The 27,484-nt window shown below is 56.3% G+C and overlaps 8 protein-coding genes and 2 non-coding genes across 10 annotated transcripts; 7 read left to right on the forward strand and 3 right to left on the reverse strand.

The window, feature by feature from the left end:
- Positions 1 to 709: 709 nt before the first annotated feature.
- CHGG_03638 (uncharacterized protein) lies at positions 710 to 4,879 on the reverse strand (the record flags this gene model as incomplete). The annotated part of the gene is made up of 2 exons (XM_001230153.1): positions 710 to 3,699; positions 3,751 to 4,879. The coding sequence occupies 2 exons, from the start codon at positions 4,877 to 4,879 to the stop codon at positions 710 to 712; spliced, it is 4,119 nt and encodes a 1,372-aa protein (XP_001230154.1).
- Positions 4,880 to 5,957: 1,078 nt separating this feature from the next.
- CHGG_03639 (uncharacterized protein) lies at positions 5,958 to 10,360 on the forward strand (the record flags this gene model as incomplete). Its single annotated transcript, XM_001230154.1, has 8 exons — positions 5,958 to 6,048; positions 6,519 to 6,789; positions 6,854 to 7,141; positions 7,191 to 7,388; positions 7,585 to 7,763; positions 7,860 to 8,445; positions 8,497 to 8,609; positions 9,423 to 10,360. The coding sequence occupies 8 exons, from the start codon at positions 5,958 to 5,960 to the stop codon at positions 10,358 to 10,360; spliced, it is 2,664 nt and encodes an 887-aa protein (XP_001230155.1).
- Positions 10,361 to 12,503: 2,143 nt separating this feature from the next.
- CHGG_03640 (uncharacterized protein) lies at positions 12,504 to 13,105 on the forward strand (the record flags this gene model as incomplete). Its single annotated transcript, XM_001230155.1, has 2 exons — positions 12,504 to 12,796; positions 13,000 to 13,105. 2 exons carry the CDS (start codon positions 12,504 to 12,506, stop codon positions 13,103 to 13,105), a joined length of 399 nt encoding a protein of 132 aa, XP_001230156.1.
- A 547-nt stretch (positions 13,106 to 13,652) lies between these two features.
- Positions 13,653 to 14,887, forward strand: CHGG_03641 (uncharacterized protein; the record flags this gene model as incomplete). The annotated part of the gene is made up of 3 exons (XM_001230156.1): positions 13,653 to 13,686; positions 14,158 to 14,439; positions 14,550 to 14,887. The coding sequence occupies 3 exons, from the start codon at positions 13,653 to 13,655 to the stop codon at positions 14,885 to 14,887; spliced, it is 654 nt and encodes a 217-aa protein (XP_001230157.1).
- A 282-nt stretch (positions 14,888 to 15,169) lies between these two features.
- Positions 15,170 to 16,619, reverse strand: CHGG_03642 (uncharacterized protein; the record flags this gene model as incomplete). The annotated part of the gene is made up of 2 exons (XM_001230157.1): positions 15,170 to 16,318; positions 16,383 to 16,619. 2 exons carry the CDS (start codon positions 16,617 to 16,619, stop codon positions 15,170 to 15,172), a joined length of 1,386 nt encoding a protein of 461 aa, XP_001230158.1.
- A 1,010-nt stretch (positions 16,620 to 17,629) lies between these two features.
- Positions 17,630 to 17,711, forward strand: CHGG_11260. The gene has a single exon. It is a non-coding gene; the product is annotated as a tRNA-Asp (tRNA).
- A 478-nt stretch (positions 17,712 to 18,189) lies between these two features.
- Positions 18,190 to 19,533, forward strand: CHGG_03643 (uncharacterized protein; the record flags this gene model as incomplete). The annotated part of the gene is made up of 4 exons (XM_001230158.1): positions 18,190 to 18,725; positions 18,791 to 18,868; positions 18,934 to 19,434; positions 19,497 to 19,533. The coding sequence occupies 4 exons, from the start codon at positions 18,190 to 18,192 to the stop codon at positions 19,531 to 19,533; spliced, it is 1,152 nt and encodes a 383-aa protein (XP_001230159.1).
- Positions 19,534 to 20,934: 1,401 nt separating this feature from the next.
- On the forward strand, positions 20,935 to 21,016 carry CHGG_11261. Its single transcript has one exon. It is a non-coding gene; the product is annotated as a tRNA-Asp (tRNA).
- Positions 21,017 to 21,953: 937 nt separating this feature from the next.
- CHGG_03644 (uncharacterized protein) lies at positions 21,954 to 22,764 on the reverse strand (the record flags this gene model as incomplete). Its single annotated transcript, XM_001230159.1, has 2 exons — positions 21,954 to 22,369; positions 22,635 to 22,764. The coding sequence occupies 2 exons, from the start codon at positions 22,762 to 22,764 to the stop codon at positions 21,954 to 21,956; spliced, it is 546 nt and encodes a 181-aa protein (XP_001230160.1).
- Positions 22,765 to 24,919: 2,155 nt separating this feature from the next.
- CHGG_03645 (uncharacterized protein) lies at positions 24,920 to 27,455 on the forward strand (the record flags this gene model as incomplete). The annotated part of the gene is made up of 3 exons (XM_001230160.1): positions 24,920 to 25,279; positions 25,341 to 25,650; positions 25,708 to 27,455. 3 exons carry the CDS (start codon positions 24,920 to 24,922, stop codon positions 27,453 to 27,455), a joined length of 2,418 nt encoding a protein of 805 aa, XP_001230161.1.
- Between the last annotated feature and the right edge of the window lie 29 nt (positions 27,456 to 27,484).

Below are 27,484 nucleotides of genomic sequence, written 5' to 3' on the forward strand. Positions count from 1 at the left end.
TTGGCTTCCGCTTTCAGCAGTCTCGGCGCAAGACATCGTGGACTGAGGAGTTGCCAAGAGAAATAGAGAACGTGTGTCGACAGAACGGGTGTGGTGCCAATACGGGCGGAGACGAGCGAGGGGGTTCTCTGAGTGGTATCGCCTGTCGTCTGACCGGCAGTTGAAGCCTAGCAATGCATCGTGAAGCCCGCTTTGTCGCCTCGAACGGTGGTGTATGGGTCGGCCTTGGTGGTGCTCGGGCGACACGTGTGTGTGCATGGACAACAGCCCTGGCGTCGTCACGGGAGGAGACTAAGAGACGGCGGAGAAACATCTTGAACCAGGGGCGAGCTCCTCAATTATATCAAGTAGAGATCATCATAACGGAAATCAGCGTCTCAATCATATCTCCGCCATCATTAATCCAACATATTTGACTACCCCTCCTCGCCGCAAGAACATTATACCGACGACAACCAAAAATACGCTAGGACAATGCTCGCTCTCACCAAAAAGAAAAAGAAACCAGCAAGCCAGACAACGCAAAAGTATCATAAGCAAAAGACTAGTCATCATCATATCAAATGAGTGCTCAAAGATTGACTAATCCTGGCTGTTCCATGTCCATCCCCAAAAGCACGCCGATTAATGAGTTCATCCATAAACGCGAGATGGCAAAAATCCCCGGTAAAGACCACCAAAATCGAAAAGCGACGCCACCAATCCAGCGTCAATCAACGTCATCTCCTCTCCCTCCTCCGCCACCCGTCTCCTCATCGTCGTCTACGACGGGGTATTCCGACCCGTCGCCCTCCAGCCGCGCCACGTACTGCTTGACAAAGCGCCCGTCGGGCGTCAGGCCAGCATACATGTGCGGCGTGACCAGCAGGGCCATGCCGTCCGACCCGCCACCTGCCCTGCCCGAGACCACCTGCGCCTTGATGAAGGCGAGCTGGCAGCCGGCGATCTGCCAGACAAACTTGGGGTTCATCTGGTAGTACATCTTGAAGGCCGCGCTCGCCTTGATGAGCTCCCACAGGCTCGTCGCGCTCGCCCCGCGCTCGGCCAGGTACGGCTGCCCCAACAGCCCAACCGTCTTAGAGTCGAGCGTGTTAGAGCCCGCGTTGCTGACCGAGGCGAGGTCGATCTCGAGCCACTTGGCGTAGACCCGCTTGACCTTCTCTGGGTACCCGAGGCTGCCGTCGCGGAAAGGGATGAGGCGCTTCCACTCGCGCTCGACGCCACAGATGGCGTTGTTTAGCCCGTCTAGGACACTCTTCAAGGAGCGGGATGTCTTGGTGAGGGTTTTGACATGCTCGTAGTACATGGCGAGGTCTGGGTCCCAAAAGTGAGCGCCCTCACCAGCCGCTTCGGCCGCGGATCCCTTTGCGGCCGCCATGGATTCGTGGAATGATTGGAGTTCGCGATCAATGGCAGGTTTCGCAATCGAGAACTTGAGGTAGTCAATGATGTGCTGCGGCTCCTCAGTCCCGCCCCAATGATCGCCCTTGTACGCTGGGTCGTCGAAAAACATCTTGCCGTAGAAGTAGTCCCGCCGCAGTCGATCCCAACTCTCCGCGTTGAAGATGATACCTTGTTTGCTCTGATCGACCAACTTGCCGACCAAGCTACTGAGAAGAACGGCAGCCCTATTATTGACACTGTTGTTGTGGTAGCATACGCGCTCCTTGTAGTTGGTGCAGATGCCCAAGTAGTTTGGCTGCATCGCAAACTGGAAGCTCTTGTTGATCATATCGTAGACCGCTTCGTAGCGAGCACGGTTCCCGGTCTGCCCGGTTCGGAGCACCAGTTCCTCGAAAGTGGTCTTGTCCTTGCCCAGGTACGCGGAAAGATCTGGCTCGTCTGGCATGTCGGCGTTGACAAAGTTCTCAACAATGTCCGGATCCCAACACACCCAAGCCATGTCTCCGTCGTAGTCGCCTCCCGACAGCTTGTCGGCCAGCGGAATGTTTCCCTTGGCGGAAAACACGATGACATCTTTGAGAGCGTGCAGCTCTGGCTTGAACACCGCCCTAACTTTTTGGACGTCGCTCACAAAGTGAGCTGGCGAGCGAGCGACAAGCACGTCGCAGTCGGCCAAGAGCGTGTATGAGATGTCGTCTGATTCATCCCGGAATTTGGATGAGAAACCGACATGGACCTCGTTCTCCTCCAAAACACCCCAAAAGTCGATCACCATGTAGATGTAAGCGGATCGGCCCACCCTGATATTGAGCTTGGTCCGCAGAATATCACACTTTTGCTTCTGTAGCTCAAACGCGAGATCCTGTAGATACTTTTGCGATTTCGGGTCAAATCCGCTATTCAGGAGGAAGTGCAAAATCTCGCTCTTGCTCTCGGGGAGCCCACCGAGGAATGGAACTTGTCCGTGCTTGACACGACTACCCCGGTCGTTTGAGTTCTCGTTGACCCACTGTCGAAATTGCGAAGGTCGCTTCAGGGCCGTCTTCTGGTTCTCGAACTGCAGCTCCAAGTTGTTGGTGAGGCGGTTCCCGATCGCATGTTTCATACGCCTCTTGTCCCTGGCCCTGTCCTCGAGGACGGGTAAGAACTGCAAGTTCAGACCGGCCGGCTTCAGCTCCGAGGCCACACTGCGGACCTCGAGTGTCCGATGGTACGGATCGGTATCGTCGCAGTTCCATTTCCGTTGTGACGGGTATGTCTCGATCCAGTCGGTATCCCCAGAATTGCCCACATCCATCAACCACATGCCCTTGGCGGAACCCATCCGCCCTTGGATGGCGGACGGGATGTCGCTGAGCCCGAGTGCATCCCGAACTTTCCTCGCCACACCGCGAGACATTCGGCCGATGCCGTCGTTCATGACTTTACCTGTGGGCGAGAGAATGTCCTCTGGGCGGTGGAGGATCTGTTCGGGTTCAAATTTGACGGCCGGAAACGTCTTGCTCAAGCCGAGCTGGATGCGTGAGAAGAGCTTTAGGTGGGGTTGTCCCTCGTTCTGATCGAGATGCAGAAGCCAGTCCAACATATGGCTAACCTTGATCTGAGCTCGTTGATGCGCTGTGTCGGAGGGGATTTCGTGCCTCGAGCGAATGGAGGTAGGGCGAAAGTTGGGACCGTTCTCAGCGAAGAAATGCACTCTCTCCTTGAATGTGGCTTTGGCGTCCGGACCGAGCTTGAAATCCTTTGGCGGCTTTCTGTACCCTGCGTCCTTGGAGTAGAAGGCTTGCCATTGTCGCCCAACTATGGTGTGTGGTTTCTGGGTGAACCATTGGATGAGCTGATCAGCGCCTCGTTCTGTATCCTTGATGATCGGAGGCGCATTCAGCGCGGTGGGCGATGGGATAAGGACCTCCAGGAAGCGATCTGGGCCGAACCGCCGCGTCAGCCTGCAGCCTTCGTCGAATCTAAGCGGTTTCATGTCAAGGAGGAATAGAGGGCCGGATTTGCTGGGGTTAAACTCCAGCGCAGCCGACATCACTACTGTATTTCCTCGGCTTTCGAACCCGGCCAGCGCGGCCGCGAACACTTCCGCGGGTGGTCGCTCGGGGAACGACTTCCCGCGGAAGGGCTCTAGCTGGCTCAAGCTCCGCCAGATTCCCAGCATGTCCGACTTGGCCCATTTGGGGTCGTACTTGACGGTGTCATCATCAATCTCGACCTTGCAATGAAGGCAGATCCTGGTGATCTCCCATGCGACGGGGAGAGGCGCGTCGCGGAGCCAGCGCGGAAACTTGGCTATACGGGGTAAGCAAACGAGCTCATATCAGTCATTCGGATTTGACTTACGCCAAATGTTTTGCAGCCTCCTCTGAATAGGGGTGAGCTTGCTGGCATCTAAGCAAGCATCACCCCGGTCCCAGGACGAGGATGACGCCGAGGCCGTATCTAGCGAGGAAGTGCTTGGAACGGACGAGTCGGGGTAAACGGTGCTCACCGCGGACGATCGCGGGGACGGTTTGGGAGGACTGTCTGTCGGGCCGCGGGACCTGGGCGCATGCGGAGTAATCCGGTTGGCAACATCGAATTGTGACGGCGACGGGCGTGTGGAAATCGGAGTGCCGAGAGGGCGCTTCGGTTCCTGCGAGTCTCTATCTACAGTGGTTTGGGTCGATTGCTGCCGCCCACGACTGCTGAAGACGCTCGATACCTTGCTGCTGTTGGAAGTATCACTGGAGCTATCCCGTTCTTCTTCTGGCCGGCGGCGCTCGGGGGTCCAATTCTTCGGGGAGGGGTGGCCAAGATAGCGGCGGGTGGGCACTTTGTCGAGCGCGTCAGTGAAGGCCGACGGCGTCGGGGATGGGCCCGGGCTGCGAAAGGATGCGAGCGCTTGGCCTCTGGTTCGCTTGGCGCCGTGATCATCGTCGCTATCGAATGATCGCTTGGAGCCGGGAGACCCAGGGGATTCAGGCCCATCTTCGCCGGATGCAAGAACCGGTCCATGGCGAGTGCCACCATTCGATTCTGGGAGAAATAAGGCAGGTCGCGCACGAGCTTTGAAGTGGTCGATCACGTTGATCAGGATCTCTTGCAGATGCCGCTTCTCTCCAGGCGATTGCGCCTTTGGCGGTGTCCTTGGCGAGGGAAGCGTACCGGGTTCGGCGTGAGGTTTGGGCTTCCACTGCAAGCTCGCTGCCTTGGCCTCGTTAAAAAAACAATGGAGCGCCTGGTCGAGCATGTCGCCTTTCTGGTAAAAGAGAAACTGGATTCCGCGACAGATGCGGTCCCACCGCGCGTACTTTTCGTTTTCGACGCCGAGCTGCTTGCGCTTCAATGGGCTGAGGGTGGGGTCGGGAATCTCGATATCGAGGTTGTAATCGCTGTTCACCTGTTGAATTACTTTCTCGACGGCGACGTTGCCCACGATGCGCTTATTACTGGGCGTCGATGGGATCGCCGGGCCCGGGGTCTTGCCCATGATTGCCGGTGGTCAACTGGTAAAGCGCAAAGCGAAGCAATATGTATTTGCAAATTCTGTGGGCCATAGGAGGTTTGCGCGAAGTTATAAGTATGAGAGTTGCGCGGTTGTAGCGGGTGGGGAGCTAGGCAATTGAGTTTCATCAAAATACCCCAGATCCAGTGGGCCTCAATGGGAGGACGCACGGGCCAGCCATCCTTTCGCGAAGCGCTTCCTTTTTGGGAGGGAAGATCAGATCGAAGGTTCAGCTCTTGGTGATTTTGACACATCGGGTAGCCAGGGGAATTGAACTTTTGGATTGTGGCGGCCTCGAAAAGTTGCAGGCCTCGCCGTTCTCGCAGGCCTCAACTGCAAGAGGCGCATCTCGCAGCATCTCCGAGTCTTGACCATCGTGTGAGCACCCACGTGGGGGGCATTTCCGTAATCGTCACATTTTCGGAAATATCGAGTTGTGCTATTGTTGATGGGACTTCTATTGTTAAAGACCGAAGTGGGGATTCCGCTCGCCTAATGACAATGGTTATGGTCGGTGGCTTTGCCGGCCGTGAAGAGTCGGAGGGGAGCGGAGGGTGAATTGAAATCCGGAATTGCAAAACACAAGTTGCTCAGTCAGCCTCGCGAGACTGTAGCATTGGGGACCCTTTTGACTTTTGTAGGTTCTGGTGGGCCCACAATGGTCCCAGCTCCAAAGTCAATCAAGCTTTGCCGCCAATCCCGAGCTTCCCCACTCCCATCTCACACCGGCTCAGGTCTGTCGGCTTCTTCTTCGACTTTTCAGACATTTCGGATTTGCATCGGTATTCAACACTCGGCGCTCGTTATCCAGGATTTCTTGTCATTCCGCTTGGTAATACCCAACACCCTCTTCCCCAGCGCCAGTCATCCCATCGACCTGCCCTTATCGCCCTTACAACCCCACTTCTCCAAGCGGGTCAGATCCGCGTCCATTCGACTGCCGACGGAGATTCCTCCTTCGGGCCTCACTCGGATTCCCTTCCCGGCGACCCCATCCCACCATCCATCGGTCCTACCCGTCCGCTTTCCCCCCATCCGACGCCCCGCCCGGCCGTCCGAGAAAATGTCGGATACACAAGAGAGCCCCAGCGTCGAGGATCTGACACCAGAGGAGGCAAATCGCATCATCCATTCGCATCGCAAAGTGCGCTACGGTATGTGGATCTTCCTCGTTCCCGAATACCCCGAAGCCCCGCTAGGCGGCCAGACCCCCGGGACCAAGTGGATTGCCATCCGAGTTATCTCAGATATTGTTATCGGTGCTCCTGGTCCCCAGGGCTGGCCTGTCGGCCTGCGCCGCCGCCCAATTGGTGATAGGAATGGGTTACTCAGACTGCATCGCCGTGACAGGTACCGCGTGCTGGCCGTGCCGCCAGCGGAAAGTCAAGTGCGACAACAAGAGTCCGTGTGAGAACTGCATCAAGAGGGAGCACCCACAGCTCTGCTCCTACAAACCCAACAGGTCGGCCACCGGGAAGAGCATATCGAACGCGTCGGAACACCCCGCGGCAGGGAAGAAGAGGGCGCGCTCGCCGGACGAGCCAGAGTCACGGAGCCAGAGCAACGAGGCCCGGGAGGCCATAAGCGCGTACGGTGAGTGATTTTGCGCATCCGGAACATTCAGCCGTGGCCGTGTCTCACCCGCCATGTGCTCCCCGTACAGAACCCGACACCACCGAGACGACGCGTTATGTGGGCCAGAACAGCATACCAGCCCTTCTTCGAGAACAAACCTCCGCCAACGAGCCCCAGGAGGTCAGCGGGATCCGCCAAGACATGCGCTCCCTACTCGGCCTGGACAACTCGGCGCCCTTCCCGCTGATGTCCTCGCGCCATCTCGACAGGTTGACCTTGGACATTTCATCCGAACTGCCGTCCGACCGGGAGGTGATGAAGTAGGTGTTGTTTGATTCTAGGAGAAACAACTTAAACGAGGAGAGGGGGCTGACAGGGCTCTAGGCTATTCCGGACATACAAGGAAATTCCGCAACCGTTCTGGGGCTTCGTCATCGACATCGACGATCTTGAATCCCGCCTCATGGTCTACCTCGAGGACCGAGCCAAGAATGCCAGGTCGTCAACCAAATCCACAAAGGCGGTATCGGCCTCATGGTTGTCGATACTATTCGCCGTCCTTGCCGTCGGCTCTCAGTACCACGACTCCCCTTACCATGTGCGGACGAGGGACTCGCAAAAATACATTCAGATATCGTTCCACTTCTTGAGGATTGGCAACTTTCTACTAAGGTATGCACGCCCCATGTGATTACCGTTTTGTTATTCACTGACCGCACAGGCCGAATCTGGACTCCATACAAGCCCTACTCATGACCAGCTTCGTGCTGCTCAACGACATGAAAGCCGAAGCCTCGTGGGCGCTCCTCGGCCTCACCTGCCGGCTTGCCCAATCGCTCGGCCTGCACCGGGCCCAACCACTGGATGGGCGGCAGACCCCAGATGCTGCGCGAAAGGAGGTAGCCAGGAGAAAGCTATGGTAACCCGCCCAGATCCAAACGAGCTTCTACCCGGATGCTGATATGTCTAGGTGGACATGCCTTTGGCACGATACGCTCACTTCGTTGTCTTTTGACCGGTAAGGCCCCTCGCTCAGCACACTTGATCGATGCCCTAACATTCGCCAGCTCTCCGATGACAAACATCCCCTGCTGCCCAATACCGATGTCCCCTAGCGCGAACACCGAGGGATGGGCGTACCTCGAAGCTATGTTCAACCTATGCCAGATCATCTCCCAAAGGTTAAATCCCGATACCATCGCAGGCGCCACCTACGCCGAGATCCTCGACAATTGTGAGGCGGTTGAGAACATCCGCAGCAAGCTGTCGATTCATCTGCGTAGCAAGGAGGCGTGTAAGTCGGCCATGGATAGACTCCAACACTTCGCCATCCGGCTGCACACATCATTCATGATATCGGTGTGCTGTCGGCCTGCCTTGATACGACGAGACAGCAACCATCTCGATGCGGCGCAGAAGCAGTTTCTCGCGGACAGGTGCAAGGCGAACCTGACCGAGACGGTGCGCATGTTCCTCGCGATGCACCAGCTGTCCGTAATACCGACCCGCTCCTGGGCATTCACCTACCACGGCCTGTCGTCGGCCGTTCTCTTGGGAATTTTGGGCGAGACTAAAGCGGATGCCGAGGTCCGACAGCTCCAAGGAGACCTCATATCCGCCCTCTCGGCGACGGCGGCCAAGGAGCAAACCTCGCCCCATCCCAATATTCGCAAATCGGACCTTGACATCGAGCTGTCCGGTCCGTTGTCGCGAGCCCTCGCGGCGCTCAAGAACATTTATGATCACGGGTCTGTCGTAGGCCCTCAAGTCAAAAGGGAGAGGAGCATTTCTGGCACGGCGTCGGGCACACGCACACCACTGCCGCACATACCGCCGGCCGGACTCCTCACTAGCGGCAGCATGATACATGACCCGCGATCGGTGCCTGTGAGCCTAGATCCACACCAACACGCGGCGCTGGCCATGACTGAGCTACAGCAGCAGAGCGGCGGCTCGGTGGCTGACTTTTCCGCTGGGTACGCCTTACAGTCGATGGATTCACCCACTACTGCTAACGAACCATATAGCATTCCCTTTTCCCAGATGCCCCCTAGCTCTAGTGCGCAGCAACTCCCCGAAATGGCATTCGATCCAGCGAGCTACATGTCACCGATGGATCTGTATGATTCCATCTTTTGGGGTGAGTTCTGTGACTATTCCTATCAGTGCCCTGGCTGACATTCTGAGAATCTCCCGACCCGTTCAATACCGGGCTAGACTCGATGAACTTTGACTTCCTGGCCCATCCACCACCAGGCCAACCGCCCCAGCAACAATTCTATTTCTAACGGATACCTCAATAGGGGCGACCTGACTAATAATTATCACTCAAGACAATATGTACTTATATGCGGAGCTTTAAATCTATGGCTCACCCAACATTGTGTCCTATCTGAGTAGATATAACGCGAGCACTGGAACTCAGGCTGGTTGTGAACTTGTGGGTGTGGTCAAGTAGCGATCGGCTGATTGTAATGATGTCCCCCCGCTGATCAGATGGTATGCCCCTGGCAATTCATGTTCACATTCACCAAGAGGGCCGTTTCCATTATAGTAGATCTTTGTCAGTACTCTCAAGCAGGGATACTACCTACCCTACGACCCCATTGTGCATTCCGTGTGGACAATACTCTTGTTCTCAGGCTTACCATTGTCGACTTAACCGTTGCAGCCAACTTGGAAAGCGTATATCAATCTTGTCTGTTTTTGATCTCCCCACCATTCAAGGTGCCCGTTCACAATTATCGCTACGGGAACGTATGCCCCGTGAAGATGCCGTCGGCTCATCCTCGCCCACGGGTTAAGCTCCCTGCCCTCCGGCCCAACCCGGATGATTCGAGCACCAACGACACCAGCAACACCAACGACAAATCCCCAGCCAACCAGAATGGAGCCAACCAGAAGAAGTGACGTAAATACAAAGATAGCAGCACCTACATGATCAAAAATGAAGCCAAGAATCTTGTCGCTACTCTCCCACGTCCCTTTAGCAAGTTGACCGAGTTCGAGCACGTCCCACTCTTCGACATTGAGTCCTTTGTCAACCGGTCCGTCAAAACCCGGCAAATGGAAGCCAAAAGTCGCCGGTCGAAAATCCCGCGGCCTATGAACGGCTTTTTGCTCTACCGCAAATGTTACCTGGGACGCGCCAGGGCCTTTTGCAAAAGGCTCTCTGTGAACCAGCAAAGTTACTCTTCTGTTCTCGGGGCGAGTTGGAACCTGGAGACAAAGGAAGTTCGGGAGAGATTTTTTACCTTGTCACGCTCTGAGAAGCAGATGCATCAGGAAGCTTTCCCTCAGTGGAGGTACCGTCTGGAAAGGCGGAAGCAGGCGATTTGGGAAGACGGACACTGGGTATGCCCCCCGGCCTGGGCCCTCAAGTCCGTTGTCCAACACGGAAAGGAACATATGCCCACTTCCTATGGCCCAGTCGTTAGGGAGAACAACTCCAGCCCTGGGCGGGACGTGCCAGTGTCCCAAATGCACGAGCCCCAGTCCCCGCCGACAGTCCACCCTGAGCATGATGATGAGCCACATGCGGATGCGCCTCCCCAACCCGCTACTTTTCCTCCTGACAACGCCCCAAACAGGGACCCCCTCACAGATGCTACCACCAGAGTCCAATCTGGGCATGGTGGCGAGGTGGATGCGGATGCACACCCCCTCCCGGCTACGTGTACTTCTCCTCCTAGCAACGCCCCAAACTTGGACCACCTCACAGATGCTACCACCAGCATCGGTGACATTGATCTTGCGCTGTTATTCCCCGAACTAGCAAACAATGACCCGAAACTCGATGAGTATTTGACCTTCCTCCTTACATCAGAGGCGTCCCCACCAGATTGGCTGGGGGAGCTGGAGAGACTCTCGCCGCTTGTCACGCTAGTTTGAGGGTCTGGCGTCTTGCCTGTGTGGGAACGGAGATTAGGGCTGGGATAAATGACTGACCTATCTGTTCCGTGGTTTTAGATTGGTATGAGTAGCTCCTTGAGCTACTTAAAGGTGGGTTAAAGGAACACCGAAGGTGAGGATCAGGTAAACTCCTGGCCTGAGGTAAGTGAGGGATGGGGTCTTCAGTGTTTGGAGAATGTTATCGAATGTGTTGGAATAAGGAAAGAGAAGGTATCGCCGTACCGTAGAAAAGGTCTCCCCGTACCGTGGTACAAAGGGTAATCTCCACTTTTTCCCGCGCTAGTCTGGAACAGGAAGGCGGTGAGACCGGATTTCATCTGGTCGGGCTCCGGTCGCAACGGTCAATTGAACAAGGTGCCCTGAACCGTTCCAAACCACTGGAATCGATCAATTTTGCAGTATATTCGCTCGAGCAATTGAATCCGGTCGATACCGAACCTGTATGCCATGCTCTGATTGGCTGAAGCTATCTAATCTGCCTCCTGATCGACTCCCTGAGCCTCGTGCGTGCTGTGGTCTAAGCCCTGAGCCTCTAAGGCACTTGCCAGGCGAGCCCTGGTGGCACGGCTACCTCTGGTGGTCTTCGTGATGCCCCCGCGCCGTGATCCTGGTGTTGATGCCCTTGCGCGCGCCGTTCCGCGCCGTGGTGCGCGCTGGGCCACAGCGGAAGCGCTGGGAGGCGTTAAGGATGGTGCTCCAGCAGTACTGCTAGCTCTGCTGCCACCCCTGCCTCCTCTAGAGCCTTTACCCCTGACACGACGGCCTCGAGTACTTCCAGTGGCCACCACGATGGTGCTTCGCTGGGAGGGGGTTGCTGAAGGCTCCCTATCGTCGTTGTCGAAATTCACACGCTCCTACTGTGATGGTTCTCTTCGAATCGAGGGCGCTAGGCCGGACTGGCGCTGCGTTGACTGCTGAGGGAGCTGCGTAGCCAGCGGAGCAGTAGATCGAGGCGCCGATGGATCAGGGGCAAAGACCTCGGTGTTGCGCGGCCAGGTCGTCGAAGTGCTCGAGGTCATCTTCGTACGGCGCCATGGTTCCTGCGCAAATCGTCAGTTTCGGCGGAGATCTACGGCGTTCGAAAGCGTTTACTCACGCGATTCTAGAGTAGTAGCTGCTGGATCGCTGCAATTCCCGGCGGTGGTGCGCAATTGGTTCGAAGATTTGGTGTTGTGAGTGATTGTTGAAGAAACTTGGGAAAATGACGTCATCGCGGCAGAATTAATGTGGGTTGCCTGCGCGATGTCCCTTTTCTGGCGGAAATTGGCCGGGGTTAGGGTTATGTATGGGAGAACGTGTGGGTCTACGGTACGGGAGGACCTTTCCTACGGTACGGCGATACCTTCTCTAAAGAAATACACTCTTTTTCTTAATCGGTATGGTATATTGCTAGACAATTAGCAGCATAATGTTTAACATTGACTGGAAGCGTAGTTGCTACTTCACAATGGTTAGTTACTACATAGGTAGGTACAAACCTCCGGGCCTAACCCTGAACTCCTGTGCTATTACTATCACTACAAATCAAGTCCCGGACCAAGATTCATGAATTTCGAGCAAGCTCCAGACCCCAAAGCTGATAAACCTCTCTGATTGCACGTTCTGCTCAAACCAGGGGCGGTGACGCTCAGCCCAGGGTCGCGAAACTGCGGAGGTGCAACTAGGCGGGCTACGCCGCGGACAAGCTTCACTCATATTGATCTAGACCTATTCTATCCTCTAGTGGTCTTATCCCATGTCCCAATGGCCAGAATGCAGCCTGCACCAATGCTAATAGTCCATCGGTGCAAAAGTTCACCGCATTACCTACTAGTCCGTCAGCACAAAAGTCCATCACAGCAATAGGGCCAAAAGTCCATCCCCTTCACTGGACGCCAAACAGCCCCGCCGCTCTAATATTCGGACATGCTGGCGTCGCGGCTAGACGCCTCCGGTTTAGTTATCGGCACAGGGCGTTTCTCGATTTCCCGCACGTCTTTTGGCTGCTTTCGTTGAAGTCAATGTCTATTGTCTATAAAACGCCCCCTTCACCCTCCGTCTTTGATGTGTCAAACCCATCCTCACTCCCATCACATCACAATCATCACAATTCCCCTCCGTCCTCTTGAATTATTCAACCGCCATGCTTCTCAAGCCAGTGCTCGCCCTTGCTTCCCTGGTTACCCTAGTCGTGGCAGCTCCTGCCACCGAGCCAGACACCGGTCTCAGCCAACGTGAGGCACTGGAGCCGTTTACCCTGGCCGAGTCCAGTGACACTCTAAAAGCTCGCGATCTCACAAAACGAGACGCCATCAACATCAGCATGTTTGGTGGCAATGGCTGCACCGGCCAAGTTCATGGAATCTCTCAGATCGGGGGCGCACCGACATGCTACCCAGTTCCGGCTAGCAAGCGATCCATCCACACTTGGGGAGAGTAGGTCTTGCAATCCTCATTCCTTTCTGGTGTTAAAGCCGCTGAGACTGACGCTTCATCCTTGGGCAGTTGCATTGTTCGAACCTGGAGCGGTACCAATTGTCAGGGTTCCTCCCAGCCCATCGCTGCCACGCAGTGCTGGGATTATTTGTATGGTTCCGTGTCCGTGGTGTGCTTGTAACGGATTCATAGGCTCCGTGCAGCTATGCTAGGGATGGTCACAAAGACGAGGAAGGTTCCTCTCGCTGCGTTGGGGAAGGCAATCACAGCTCGACAAGTGTTGCGTGGAGTGATGGAGGCGTTTCGTAGATAAGGTAGAGATGTATCAAGCTCTACCACAGATACCCGAGACTGTGCCTATCTTGCACACTGTATTATCAGCACAGCCTATCCGTGCTCCCAAGGGTAGCACAGCTGTCCATGTATCTAGGGGCACCTACCTCACTCACTACTTGGTCCGGCTTTGCGCTTTTTGTGCTCTCTCAAACAACGATAGCTTTTTGTCTTCGCTGTTGCTCAAATGTCCCAGCTTTTATTTGTACCTGGGTGCTCAGCCGTGCAGTGGGACCAGTGATTTGGTGTCCTTCCCGTCATCCCTTGGCTTTCGAACGACAACACTCCCATGGCCCACCGGTTGCAGGTGCGACTAGGCAACTATGCTCCTTCTTCCTGACAACACTACGAGATAGAATGCCACGTACGCGAAGCCAGCTAAAGTAGGGCCCGCACCATACACTTGGAGGTCCCCTAGAACCAGAACATCTACGTTAAACGCTTTGTTATCAGCCCTTAAATGAAGCTCTTCGCATTCCTTAGCCTTCTTAGGCTCTGCGTATCCATTCCCAGCCCCCCCATAATGACTGCTCCCCACCGCTTTCCTGGGAATGAGTGTAAGCATCTTCTAACCCCTGCGTTGCCCGGAAGCGTTCCAGCTTCTGCTTTTGCCTAGGTATGCTCATATCAACTGCCAGCTCTCGTGTTGTCATCTTGGTTTGACAAATACCATGACTACCAAGCCCATATTGAGTTCCTCCACAGCCTCTCGAAACTACATCGCCCAAGGTCAAGAGTCTTCACAGCCGGAAAGTCCTTTGAAAAGAGAAATATCTAGGGCATTCACCTCTTTGGGAAATCGGGCCCTGGCATCAATCCTGCCGTCGTCTTCTTCGGCACGATGCATGCGCGGGAATGGATCAGTAGCATGGTCAATGAGTACATCGCGTACAATATTCTACACCTTTACGACCTCAACAGGGATACTAAACATGCGCTTGACAAATTCGACTTTTACATCTTTCCTGTGGTCAACCCCGATGGTATGTTTCCAGGCCTTCTCCCCTCACACCACTAACACAACCCAGGCTTCGTCCACAGCCAAACCGTGAACCGCATGTGGCGCAAGAACCGACAGACACAACCGGGTAGTCCTTGTGTCGGTCGGGATCTCAACCGGAACTGGGACGCGCACTGGAACAGCACAGGAGGTGCCGCGACCCGGCCCTGCCGGAGCACCTACCGTGGCGAGAAGCCCCTCGACGCGCCCGAGACGAGGGCGTTGGCGAAAGAGCTGGAAGCCATCCAAGCCCGACAAGGCATCAGACTGTTTATAGACTGGCACGCCTTCGGACAGCTGGTCATGTACCGTAAGTACCTACCCACTCCACACCACCCCCTTCCCAAACCCTCCCACTCCATTAACACACAAACACACAAGCACGCAGACACACAGACACTAACCAACCCCATCTCACAGCCTACAGCCACACCTGCACGACGCACCTCCCGCCCTTCTCCACCACACGCTGGCTCGGCCACGAGCTGGCCGCCGCCATGAGCGCCACCCACGGCACCCGCTACCGGGCCGGGGCGGCGTGCGAGCTGCTGGCGTACCGGGCGTCGGGCGACAGCGCCGACTGGGCGCTCGACGTGCTGGGCGCCGACCACGCCTACACGGTGGAGCTGCGCCCGGGCCTGCGCGGCCGCACGGGGGCGGCGGCGGCGGGGTTTCGGCTGCCGGAGAGGGAGATCAGGGGGGTGGGGGAGGAGGCGTGGGATGGGGTGAGGAGGGTGATGGGGTTTGTGCTTCGTTAGGGGGTGTTGGGTGTTAAGAGAGGGGAGGGGGTCTGTTAATGGAGTGGGGGTATTAGATGCTCGAGCATAAGGGGTTAGGTTGCGGGCTACTAGGTCTAAATGAGGCTATTAAGCTGGGCATTAGGTTGCCATTCTTTTCAGCCATCTGCTTCACTCGGCCCCTCATTCTTCAAATTAGACCCGTGCTTTCATCGTCCAAAGGGGAGTAGAGTAGTTGGTTGAAACGCTCGGGGGGAAGGCACGACAATATAAATAATAACACCGAAATGCTCAGGACGTAAACTACTCTGCAAGTTTTGTCCCCCTCACCCAGATGCCTGCACGCAGCGCGACGCCGTTCCCAATCTCAAAGTCCTTCTCCAACTTCAAGCCTTCGACCCCGAGCACCTCCTCGAGCGCCACCTCGACCGACCCGGTCTCACTCTCCGCGTCCATCATGGTGATCTTGACGGGCGAGCCACCGCTAACCATGCCCGCCTTGACCGGGAACTGGAAGGCCTGGTCAAACGACGGGTTCTCGATATCCGCGCCTGGCGCATCCGTCTTGATGCCGGTCCTAAACACCTGACCGGCCCACTCGACCTTGACGCTCGGCTTCAGCTCCTCGCGCCGGCCCGTGATCCCCCGGGCGGACGCCACCAGCACACTAACCAGCCCAAGCACCCCAGACTCCGTCCCCGACAAGCTGGCAGGGTCGGCCACAAAATTGTGAAACTTGCCGCTGAGCGTCAGCTTCCCGTCCGTCTCCTGCTCCTTGTGCACTAGCTTCAGCTCCTGCCGCCCGCCGGCAAGGAGCAGCTGCTTGATGGAGGTCGCCGCGAGGCCGATGTCGTCGTCGCTCGCGGTGTCGTCGTCCTTGACGTCCACCTCGATGGCCTGGTCGTGGTCGGCAACCAAAAAGTCCTGCGTCTCGTTCCACTCCGGGTGGCGGTTGTTGTTGACCGTCTTGGTGCGCCAGGCGGGGCCGCCTGCGACGTTGACGTCGACGAAGCAGTCCGGCACGTCGTGGACCAGCTTCTTGAGGAAGTTGCGCGTTTGGCCGAGCTCCTCGCCAAAGTTGGAGCCCGACTCGATTGTCAGCCGCAGCACACCGATCGGGTGCTGGTAGGTCTTGAAGAAGTCGTTGGCCGGGTCGAGCTTGACCAGGAAGCGGTTGGGGAGGACGGCCATGGACGAGATGATGCTTAGGACGACATTGCGCAGGGCGTTGTCGATGAGACCTAGGCTTGCAACGCTGGCGGCGTCGGTGTAGGTCATTTTGAGCGAGGGCTTGTTGATGAAGGCTATTTGGAGGGCGCCGACCTGGGGTCTGTTAATGGGTGCTGGGACCAGGGGCGAGAGGTTGAGATGGCGACTCACACAAGGGAGGACATTGGTCAAGGGACACAACAGAACTGACAGCCGCCCGCGAAGCTTAACGTGCTCGACTCCCTAGCGTAGAATTAGTATGGAATCAGGGAATCATTGGTGGTACCCCGAGTGAATCACGGCTCACAATCTTGGGCACCATGTTCCCATCCAGCTCAATATCACAAACACCATCCCAGAGGAGGTCCAGATCTAGCTTAATGCCGTCGCTATCGGCCTTGTGGACGTCGATATTCTCGACGTGAATGGGGACATGTCCCAGATCGATCTTCAGGAACCGCAGCGAGTTCAGGGGGGCGGGCAGCATCGTTGCAAACATGGGCTCGGCGATCCCCTTGATGGTGCGAGCAACAGCGACAGCCATGTTTGGCCATAGCTGTTTGATGAGGTCGTTTACAAAGCCTATTCACTCCTGTCAGGTACCCCTTACTGTCGAATTTACTTCAGGCGGGGAAAGGGGGGGCGGGTTGACCTGGTGACTCGGCGCCGCCCGAGGCGGTCAGGGTTTCGACGAGTGAAGACATGTTGAGAATATTTCGGGTTTGGTCGAGTAGGTACTTCCAAATCCAGAGTCCAAAGTCCCGGCTCGTAGTTCCGTCAAGAATCTCTGAATCTACAATCAAATTGACGCAAGTTCTGGCAACCCTCCGGAAACCTGCCACCACGCAGCGGGGTTTTAAAGCCCAATCTCTCTTGGCATCTCGCGGCAAGTGATGTCATCCCTGAAGCTTAGTACGCAGTAGTACAAGTACCTAAAGTATGCATGGTGGCCCGACGAGGGCAATTCAACCTATCATCCTACTCGGGCGTGGGACAACCTCAGCTCAGTCCCGTTTGCCTTTGACAGGTGTAATATCAACTGGTTGACCCGCAAAAGCCATACGAGCTCTGTGTACCAATCAGGGACAAGAGAACAGACAGGTGCGCGTGATGCTAATAAACAAACGGGAGTGGCGGGCACCGGTACCACCACCCGTTCAACCTTGGGTCCTGTGTTGGGTTGCTGAAATGTCATAAGCTCTACCTCCTTAGGTCGAACACCCACATACACTACAAGAACAGCAAACATCATTAAACCGTTCCTACATCCTACAAAAAGTAAAAGACCCCACACTGAGAACGTTACGATCCTCAACAAAGGTAAGCGAGTTCCCGTAAGATACTAGGAGCACCCACAATGCATGAGGTATGGGGATACGTCAAGCTCCTTTTTTTTACTAGCTTGTTACTAGCTTGAGATACTCACAGCAGGCCAAGGAGTTCCTGAATTGGAATGTATGTATCTCTTAGCTGCATTTGTGAATAGTTGATAAGGAGATGCGGGCTCGCCGATTCCCACAGCGACTTGCTACAGCTGGTGCCCACACCAGCAAATCTTCCGTAGTATAGTGGTCAGTATGTGAGCTTGTCACCATCGACATCGCTCGAGACCCGGGTTCAATTCCCGGCGGGAGAGATCTTTTTGTGCTTGGCTTCGAATCACGCCCTTGCATCTTTTTTTTCACTTCGGTCTGCAGGTCGGGCAGCCCCTCCGCTCTGCGGTTGTTCTCGGCTTCGCCACTCTTAAATTCCAGGCTCCTATCGGCCATCGGCGACCAGCGGGCACCCCGGTGGCGGGGTCAGGGGACTCACCCCATCTGAGCTCGGTAGTCGGGAACCTACCTGCTTTTTAGGTGCAGGTCGGCCGCTTGATACCGCTGGGGCTGCGGAGAGACCTTCCTGTTTAGGGGCTCTCGCAACGCCGCAACTCCATCGCCAAGTAAAATTTCAGGCCATTTTCTCGACCGAAATTCAAAGTCGAGACACGCCTTGAAGACTCAGAAATTCCTATTCTCACATTCTCACCAATTCCACAAACCTTCATAACGCGTTCACTGAACCGAACACCCAACCCCCCAATCGCGAAGTCACAGTCTAGAGCATCCGCAGTCAGCATGTTGGCGCAAGAACTGTCGATGGACCTCCCGGTCATCGATCTGGATGTCTTTCTCAACCAACCCCGCGACTCGTCAGCGGTGCAGGCCGAGTGTGTCAAGGCGGCCGAGGCTCTCATAACGTACGGCGCGTTGGTGCTGCACGACTCGCGCGTGGCGGACCAGGACAATGAGACCTTTCTGGATCTGCTCGAGGACTACTTTGCGCAGCCCGAGGCGGACCTCCGAAAGGACGAGCGGCCCGAACTAGCATACCAAATCGGAGTAACGCTCGAGAACACTGAGAAGCCCAAGTGCGCCGTCGACGAACCGTGCCTTCAGGTCATCGAGCGGCTGGCCCCCTCGGAGCGCCCGCTCGACATTTCGGCTCACTCGCCGGACCCCAAGTGCCGCTTCTTCTGGCGCATGGTTGAGTCGCCGCCGTACACTTCTAAGTTCCCGACGCTCAACGCGGACAACATCATCCCGGACGCGCCACACATCAGGGAGCGCTGGGAACCGACCATGAATCAGTGGGGGACGTCGATGAAGAATGCGTGGGTGAACCATGACTAACCACTCGTGAATGTGGGCGCCGGAGATAGATGCTAACAAATAACAGCGTTGAAGACCTCACCCAGATGACCGCCGTCGGCCTGGGCCTCGAGGCAGACACATTCAAAGAGGCTGGCCGATACGGGTAGGTCCACCCACCTGCAGCCCCCCTTTCTCTCATAACCACCCAAACTCCTAACCCCTTATCAGCTCCCACCTCCTCGCGCCCACCGCCTCCGACCTAGCCAAGTACGGACAAGTGGACACGATCCTAGCCGGCTTCCACACGGACCTCAACTTCCTGACCATCCACGGCCGCTCACGCTACCCCGGCCTGCACATCTGGGCGCGCAACACGGGCAAGCGCATCCCCGTCAAGATCCCCGCCGGCGGCAACTACCTGCTGGTTCAGGCGGGCAAGCAGCTGGAGCACGCGACGGGCGGGCTGGTCAAGGCCGGGTACCACGAGGTGGTGGTCAATGACGCCACCGTGCGCGCCATCGAGGACCGCCGCGCCCGCCTGCCCGACCGGCCCCTGGTGCGCATCTCGTCCACCTTCTTTTGGCATCTGGCGTCCGACCATGATTTGGTACCCATTCCGGCCCTGGCCGAGAAGGCGAGGGCCGTCAGGGCCCAGCAGTTTGATTTGGGCAAGGATGAGGGCGAGGAGGTCCAGTATCCGCCGATGAAGGTCGGCGAGCAGGTGCAGAGGTAGGTTTTTCCTGGGTTCTTGGTGCCTTGGGTGGCTTCGAAGCTGACATATGTGGTTGTAGTGAGCTCAAGCACATCGCCCTCATGGCAACTAGCTGAGGCACTCAACGCCCTCTGCCCATAAGTATACGGCGTTTGCGTCACGTTGGGCTTAGCTTGCAATTTGCTAGCAGATGGGTGTATGGGTGACATGGCAATGTTCGTAACGGTCTGCATAACCATGACCGGCATACTTGGATACTTGACAAGAACGAGTAGTTTCTATAATACCAAGTAAATGAAATTCATTTGGTCTTTCACCTTGATTCAATCACTAAACTCGAGTCCTAGCTATGCCTGGAGGAACTCCAGGTTCCTTAGGTCAAAAATGCCATGGCCTGCTATAAGCACGGACCAGTTTTTACTCTATAAAAAACTCAAAAAACGATGTCATTTCTAACCTGTACTGTCTGTCGACTTCTCACTGTAGAGTTTTGGCTTTTTCTCCTTTCGATTTCTCTCGATGGCATCTCGATGTCTGGCGTCATCTGCATTCTGCTTCCTTGAATCAGCATCTCGCAGTTGGTCTTGGCGGTGGAGGTGCACGGACCGTTGTTGCTCTGTTCTGGCCAATCAAAATCGCCGGAAAAAAAGCCGCTTACCCGCACTTGGCGTCAGGGCCCTGTGGCTCGCTGCTTCGCTCCTGCTTTTGCATGCCTCTGTCGCGCATTCCTTGACAATCACGAACACGAACAAAAAAATCGGATTTCTGTCAAAAGGTGGCGAAAGATGAGGTTTTTTACTACTACTAGAGCGACGCACCCGCTTCTTCGTCAGCAGCTTCAGTCTGCGCTGATTCGGCCATGACGTCCCATTCCTAGAACCACGACTACAGAGAACAACGTCAACATTGCCAAGATTGCCTGGCTCAGCAGAAACGATACAAGCAAGGCCTACGGCTCGATGGTCGTCTACGTGACGAAGGGTAGCGAAGCAAATTGCTTCTTTGACGCACAAAATACACGGAACCTATCAGCTCTGTGAGATTACGCCACAGAGGTTAATCTTTACGGGATCTGATTACTGAAGCCCCTAGATGACGATATAGCTTACTGGAGACTCAAGAATGCGGCGTCATACATCGGCGATGAGGTCAAACCGGTGCTTGAGGCCACCTTTTTTACACCGCGGTGCTCCATTTTCCCAATCCAAGGAACTCGATACGTTCTTTCCATCCCGATTTTCTGACCTAAACTACAGTCATCTCCTGATACTGTTTATAATTCCATTGCAGTCAAGATGGCTTCTTCTTCCGCCTTTAACAATTACATCGTTGACTCCGCTATGGGGCCTACCTGCAGCCGGCAAGTTCCTCCAGGCTCCTTTGGCGTGCCCGCGCGCAGCGGGCACGGTCACTCCTGTGAACACCAAAGCATACTACTAACTAGCCGTTTATAGATTCTAGCTTGGGCCCCTGCTTCCAACCAACCAAGTGCTACAGCGAGTGTCCACACTTGCCAATCTTCCGTAGTATAGTGGTCAGTATGTGAGCTTGTCATCACCGACTTCGCTCGAGACCCGGGTTCAATTCCCGGCGGGAGAGTTTCTTTTTCGTCCCACAGCCCTGATAACCTCACTTGCTGAGAACCTTCCTTTTTCACCTTCTGAAATGTGGCTGGGGTTATTGGTCTGGGGCTTAAGGGGAGCCAGATAATAACTAAAGGTGTGCGACTGCCTTGGTTACCTAGTTACCATGGCTTCAAGACAAGCACGGGATTGAACGATGAAGAACCCTTGAACTGTCTTTGCCGAAGGGATCATTGGCTATGGTTCGGCGAGCTGGAGACTTCATACTTGACGAGTGCGGTAGGTCGGGGACTGCCCACGCGACATACCTGCGAATATACCCCCCAACCCATCGGCTGAACCTGGAAACTGCGGGAGCAAGGACGAGCAAAGTCTTATTAAGAAGGTAGAGACGGCAAACAAGCCGGCGATATAACAGCTATAGCCACAAAGCAAGGGGTGGACGGTCCTATCAGATGAACATCTTCCCCGCATCGCTGTGTTATTTGGCTTCGAGCCCAAGGGGAAACGTAGGACTGGCACTTGCATCGCAGCCCAACATATGGTTTTTGCCCACCAGATAGACAAGACTTTGCGTTGCCTAGGGCCTCGTGGCGCGGGATACCAACTGTAGCGCGGCCCAGGAGGGAAAGGACGACATGCCGTACAGGTTGGTGGGTAGTCGGGTGTGGTTCATGCTGTAGGAGCAGAATACGAAAATCGGCGTTTGGTGTTGGAACAGAATCAGGAAGACATTACAAACTCACCAGCACATCAAGCCTCACATACCTCAGAGACGAAGTCTTACGCTAAAAAGGGGGGTGGCCTTTACACACCTGCTTCATTACTTCTGTTTCGGCCATTCTGCTGGTCTCGTGATGAGGTACGGATCGTTGTGTCTCTCCATTACACACTGCATGTTCGTTTCTGATTGAGTGAAGTTGGTGAGTCCGTTGTACACCAACGCTTACGGCTTACGGCTCGCGCCCTCGGCGGCGCTGTGGCGGATCTGTGAAACAACGAGCGAGCTCGAAACGGCGCGGGACCCGTGGGGCCGCGAGCGGCATCGGCGATGTGGGTCCGCCGTGGCAATGTCCGGCAAGACGGCCCACTGGTTGGAGATCTGCTGCGTTGCTGCTCTGCTCACCGCACCGGGGGAATGTACGTGGAATGGCCCTAAGCGAAACGTCAAGATACGGTGACGGTTGTTGGCGCGACGTGTCGTTCTTCAGTTTGTGGCTGGGATGCGTCGGATCCCGTTCGACGAGGTTGCAACTCGTAGTCGCACTCGCACCGCAGGCTTGGTTCGATCTTGCGTTGCGCTCTGTGGGACCGGGGCACGGTGAGGCCTTGTGCTCTTGTGCTCCCCAACGTGACGCTGTCTCTGTGGCTGAAAGTTCATAAAAACGGCAACCCATCGAGACTCTGGTTTTCCAGCGGCGCGGGGGGTTGCAGAAAAGCAGCGAGCCCGGGGCTCGCAGTGACAGCGCGGTGAGGCCGACCTCTTTGGGGTAACGGGCACGCGGGGTACCTCTGCGACCAGCAGTGTGTGGCTGACTGCGGGACACACCCGAGAAAACAAGATCGTCCCGGGCGTTGCGGCAGTGTCGCATTGAACCCTGATCGCCCAAGAAGCCCTCCCAAATTCCACTCACACTTTTGCTCGGTGTGGATTGGAGGCTCGCTCGGCGCCGTCGGGTGAAGGAGGCTGCTGATGAATGGATGTTGGGACAGTGCAGGCAGACGCGGCGAGAGGACGCTCGATTCCAGGCTGCCACCCTCCATTTCGGGGCGGGTCGGTGGTTGTCGCCGGAGCCAATCGACACCATCCGTAAGTCACCGCCGTGCCCGATATCGAAACCGGGGGAGGCGTGAGGACACATCGGCTGTCAGAAAATTACAACCGCAGTTTGGATGCGAGAACCTTGGAGATCTGCAATGTTATTAATATCTCGAAAAAAGTGTCCCGGCCTCCCTTAATGGGCAATGCGGCAGTACAGTGAAGACGGCCGACCGCCTGTACCGCCAGCACCACGGCTGGGTCGATGGTAGGTGGGTTGAGGCCTTGAAGACATGGGAGCAAGCCTTCGGGCGTTGTGGCGATTCTCGTCGGGTCATGCATCCCCATCAAAATCTCTTGTCGGCAACTGAGCAAGCGATCCAAGAACGTGGCACGCCTTATCCACCGCCACCGCGACACAGTGTCGAGGATTGGTCGATGAATTAAGGATTGGGTTCAGACTGGAGCCGACAGCGCTGCACGTCTTCAATTTCCAGAGGTTCCTTCGCTACCAGCACTCCAGGTCTCGATGCGGGGCGGCAGAGAAGCGGGTCACTGCATCAAAACCCGAATACCTTCAGCCAGACATTGTGGAGACGAAACGTTCAAGCGGGCAAGCAGACAAAAATCTCGGGATCGGGGAGTGCTGCCCCGGATCAAGTCGTCGTTGGAGAGACACGGCCTCGAACAACATGCCACCACATCGTCGAGAATGCATCGTCTGGGCAATTTGAGAGGGGGAGGGTCGAGCGGTCTGACAAATGAAACCTGAAAGCCTCAACGGCGGTGGTGCACAAGCACGAAGAAAGAGGCTGATAAATGCTCCATTTCAGGGTCTCCAGTTGTTGAGGCGGTGGGGCTGACCTTCCCCCCAATTGTGGGGGTGGGCCGCTGCCGTTTCTGCCTTGACTTGCTGTTGACTGGTGGTCGTTGCTCGCCTCACTCTTCTTACTGGAGAGAAATGTGATCCTAGGGAGCAGCCGCATTCCGTTTTGTGCCGACGAAAGTATGCATCTGCACCAGCCAGCGAGACCAGCACACGACAAATTCAATCTCCGAAGGGATGCTGCACCACGACATGGTCGCTTTCGCGTCAATCTCGACGGCAAAGTTGCGGAGTTGTTGCTTTTTCTGCCTCTTCGCGCCACAGCATGGTGGGCCTGGCCGTGCCTGGTCGGATCCCGGAAAGCATGTTTAGCATGTCGAGAAGTCCAGACAGTGCGGCCCGGATTCCTTCCAACGTTTCGAAACCTGCAGTTCCTTGCATCTTTTCCCATGACCTTACCCCACATACCGCATTCGCCGCAGCGTGGGATGACAACAGTGAGCAGCCGGGGGGATACTGCAACTCCGAGTAAGCATTGCGGTTCCATGGCAGCTCCGGGATGAGTGGTTCGCGAAAATGACCGCCCTGGTGTGCCTATCCGTTACCGATCAAGCACGTATGTACGAAGTACGCATCCCCCGTTCAATGCGGTCCTCGCCTTGGCACGGCCGACGTGCGGCAAAGCTGCGCGTATCCGGCATCAGCTTGGACGAGGCTGGATGAGGTGGCTTACACACGGAATAGGGTCTGGTTGACTTGTCTCTGTGTGTATATACCTCGCCGGGTCCGCAGAGGCGGCGCCCCATCACCGCCTTTCTCTTCCGTCTGAACGAACGACATGTCGATGTGGTCCCGTCTCTGACAGCCACCTCCCATCTCCTCCGTGTTCTTTGTACTGTGAGTGCCACCGATCAGTTCCTGCGTTTCGTCCCGTCTGCCCACCGTCCTTCAACCCCTGTTGGCTTGCTTTATCGGGAACATGCCAGCCGATCGTTTCGAGAACTTATTCTTCCGCCACCGCTCAGACCGAGGCCGGCCTCTCGGGGAGTCCCCAAGTGGTCTGCACCGGCCGACCCTGACCTTTATTGCCTTTTCTTTGTCGGGATATCCTGGGACAGTCCTGCTCACCTTGCCTCCCATCAGATAAATATATTTCGGTCTCCTATTCCGTCCCTTTGCTCGATTTGCTCCCTCCGATCAACGATTCCCTCTGCAGATTCGCTCCTTTCCCCCCCTGTTCGCCTCCCCAACACACTCGCTGGGCACCACACACCGCCCTTTTCTTTGGGACTCGCACCACTCTTTTGGCACCGAGTGTGCTACCGTTGCCCGCCATGCACGGGTACTCGTCGTCGTCAGATTCGGATGATGAATACCACTACCGCAAACACAAGGGGACAGTACCCGCGGCCGCCAACGCGAACGATGCCAACAAGAAGAAGAAGAAGCGCAAGCTGCCGCCCCAGCAGAGCATCAACCGCATCTGGAAGCGCTTCAGCAACAAGCGGTTCAACAAGGCCCTCTCCGTCCTGCCCTTCGACCCGGTTCTACCTCCCATCATCTCCGACCGATCCAACGAGTTGCTAAACGCCGGTTACGAGCGCGCCGCCGAAGAATGCCGGCGCAAGGTCCGAAAGATCATCCAAGAATGTCGGAGAGTGAACACACGGTACCGAGACCCGGGCTGGGATCTGGTAAGTCTTTTGGGGAGTGGCAAGGCCGTGCGGATAGCGGGCGGTGCTGACCCGCCCACAGGACTGGGACCTCAAGATGGAAAAGGGCCATACTCTCAACATCCTCGGCCGGACCAAGTTCGATCTGAGCATGTCGACGCTCATGAACCCGAGCGCCGTCGTGCCAAAGGCGGTCAAGCGTGTCCACGAGATCTACGAGAAGCCGACCTTTCTCGCCAACATCAGCGGCAACGACGTCAAGCAGGGGAGCCTCGGTGACTGCTGGCTGATGGCCAGTCTGTCAGGCCTGTCCAACGTCAAGGATGGCATCAAGCGCATTTGTGTTGAGTACGACACCCGGATCGGCATCTACGGGTTTGTCTTTTATCGAGGTGAGCCAGATTTGAGATTGGTGCACTTGCCTGTGCCGCGCGACTAACAAACCTCAGACGGAGAGTGGATCTACTCAATTATTGACGACAAGCTCTTCCTCAAATCGCCGTGTTGGGACTCACCGAGCATGCAGCGCGATTTGTTGCAGCAGATCGACCGCGAGGACGTTGAGCGTGTGTACCGCAAGACGTACCAGACGGGCTCCAAAGCCCTGTTCTTCGCGCAGTGCAAGGACCAGAACGAGACCTGGGTGCCCCTAATCGAGAAGGCCTACGCCAAGGCTCACGGCGACTATGCGTCCCTGGCCGGCGGCTGGATCGGTGAGGGCCTGGAAGATCTCTCCGGTGGTGTCACGACGGAGCTTCTCGCCTCGGACATCCTGGACCTGGACGGGTTTTGGGATGCCGAGCTCAGCAAGGTCAACCAAGAGTTCTTGTTTGGCTGCAGCACAGGCCTCCTCGACGGTGGCTACGGCGACCGCGACGGCATCGAGGAAGGCCATGCCTACGTCGTCATGGAGGCGCGGACCCTCAAAAGCGGCACCCGCCTCGTCAAACTCAGGAACCCGTGGGGCAAGACCAAGAAGGGCATCTGGGAGGGTGCCTGGTCGGACGGGTCCAAGGAGTGGACGACCGAGGCGCAAGAGGAGCTCGGCCACCAGTTCGGCAGCGACAGCGTCTTCTGGATCTCGTATGAGGATTTGTTGCGGAAGTACCAGCACTTCGACCGCACCCGCCTGTTCCGCGACCCCGACTGGCGCTGCTGTCAGCGGTGGATCGGTGTTGACGTCTCGTGGAAGCCGCAATACCACGAGAAGTTCCACATCAAGCTGACACGCGAAGGGCCACTGGTCATCGTGCTGAGCCAGCTCGACAACAGGTACTTCAAGGGCCTCCATGGCCAGTACTCGTTCCGCCTGCAGTTCCGCATCCACGAGCTGGACCGCCCCGATCCCGAAGACTATGTCGTTCGCAGCCACGGCAACTACCTCATGGACCGATCCGTGTCCATCGAGCTGCCGTCGATGCTCCCCGGCACCTACAGCGTCTTCATCAGCGTGGCCGGCGAGCGCAACACCGACGTGCCCAGCATTGAGGATGTCGTCAAGCGCGAGTGCAAGAAGCGGATCGAGAACGAGAAGCTCGCCCAAGTCGGGTACGCCTACGACCTCGCCCACAGCAAGGGTGCGGCCCATCTCGAGGCGGTCAAGAAGGCGCGCAAGAAGGCCGACCAGAAGAAGGCCAGCAACGCACGCCAGACGGAACGTCACCGCCTCTGGGAGAAGCGGCACCTCAACCGTCAGATCACCAAGAAGCAGGGCCGCAAGAACAACCAGAAACTCGAGGCGAAGCAGGCAGCTCGCGAGGAGAAGAGGCGGAAGGCCGAGGGGCTCAAGCCCAAGGACCAGGGTGTGCAAACCGACGAGATTAAGGAGAAGCCTGCCGAGACCAAGCCGGAAGACAAGAAGGCCGAAGAGAAGGATACCGACAAGACCAAGGAGGAACCCAAGGTAGAAGCCAAGGCCGAGGACAAGTCGGAGGATAAGACAACAGAAGAACAACCCAAAGTTGACTCCGAGCCCAAGAAGGAAGAATCTCAGGCAGACGAGGAGTCGCCCGACGTTACGCCTATTGCCACGCCTCTCGAGACGCCTACCCCAGAGAATGGTTCACAGCTGTCAGAGGCTCCGAAGGAGGCCGAGACTCCACAGGACGTCACCGCCGAGGAGGGCAAGTCCGACGACAAGGCCGAAGAACAGTCTAAATCTGAAAGACAAACCCGAGACAAAGCGAGAATAAGCTAATCTGTCAGACAGGCCGATACAGTCTGAGA

The sequence above is a fragment of the Chaetomium globosum genome, genomic scaffold (genome assembly GCF_000143365.1).
Source record: "Chaetomium globosum CBS 148.51 scaffold_2 genomic scaffold, whole genome shotgun sequence".
Classification (NCBI taxonomy): Eukaryota; Fungi; Ascomycota; class Sordariomycetes; order Sordariales; family Chaetomiaceae; genus Chaetomium; species Chaetomium globosum.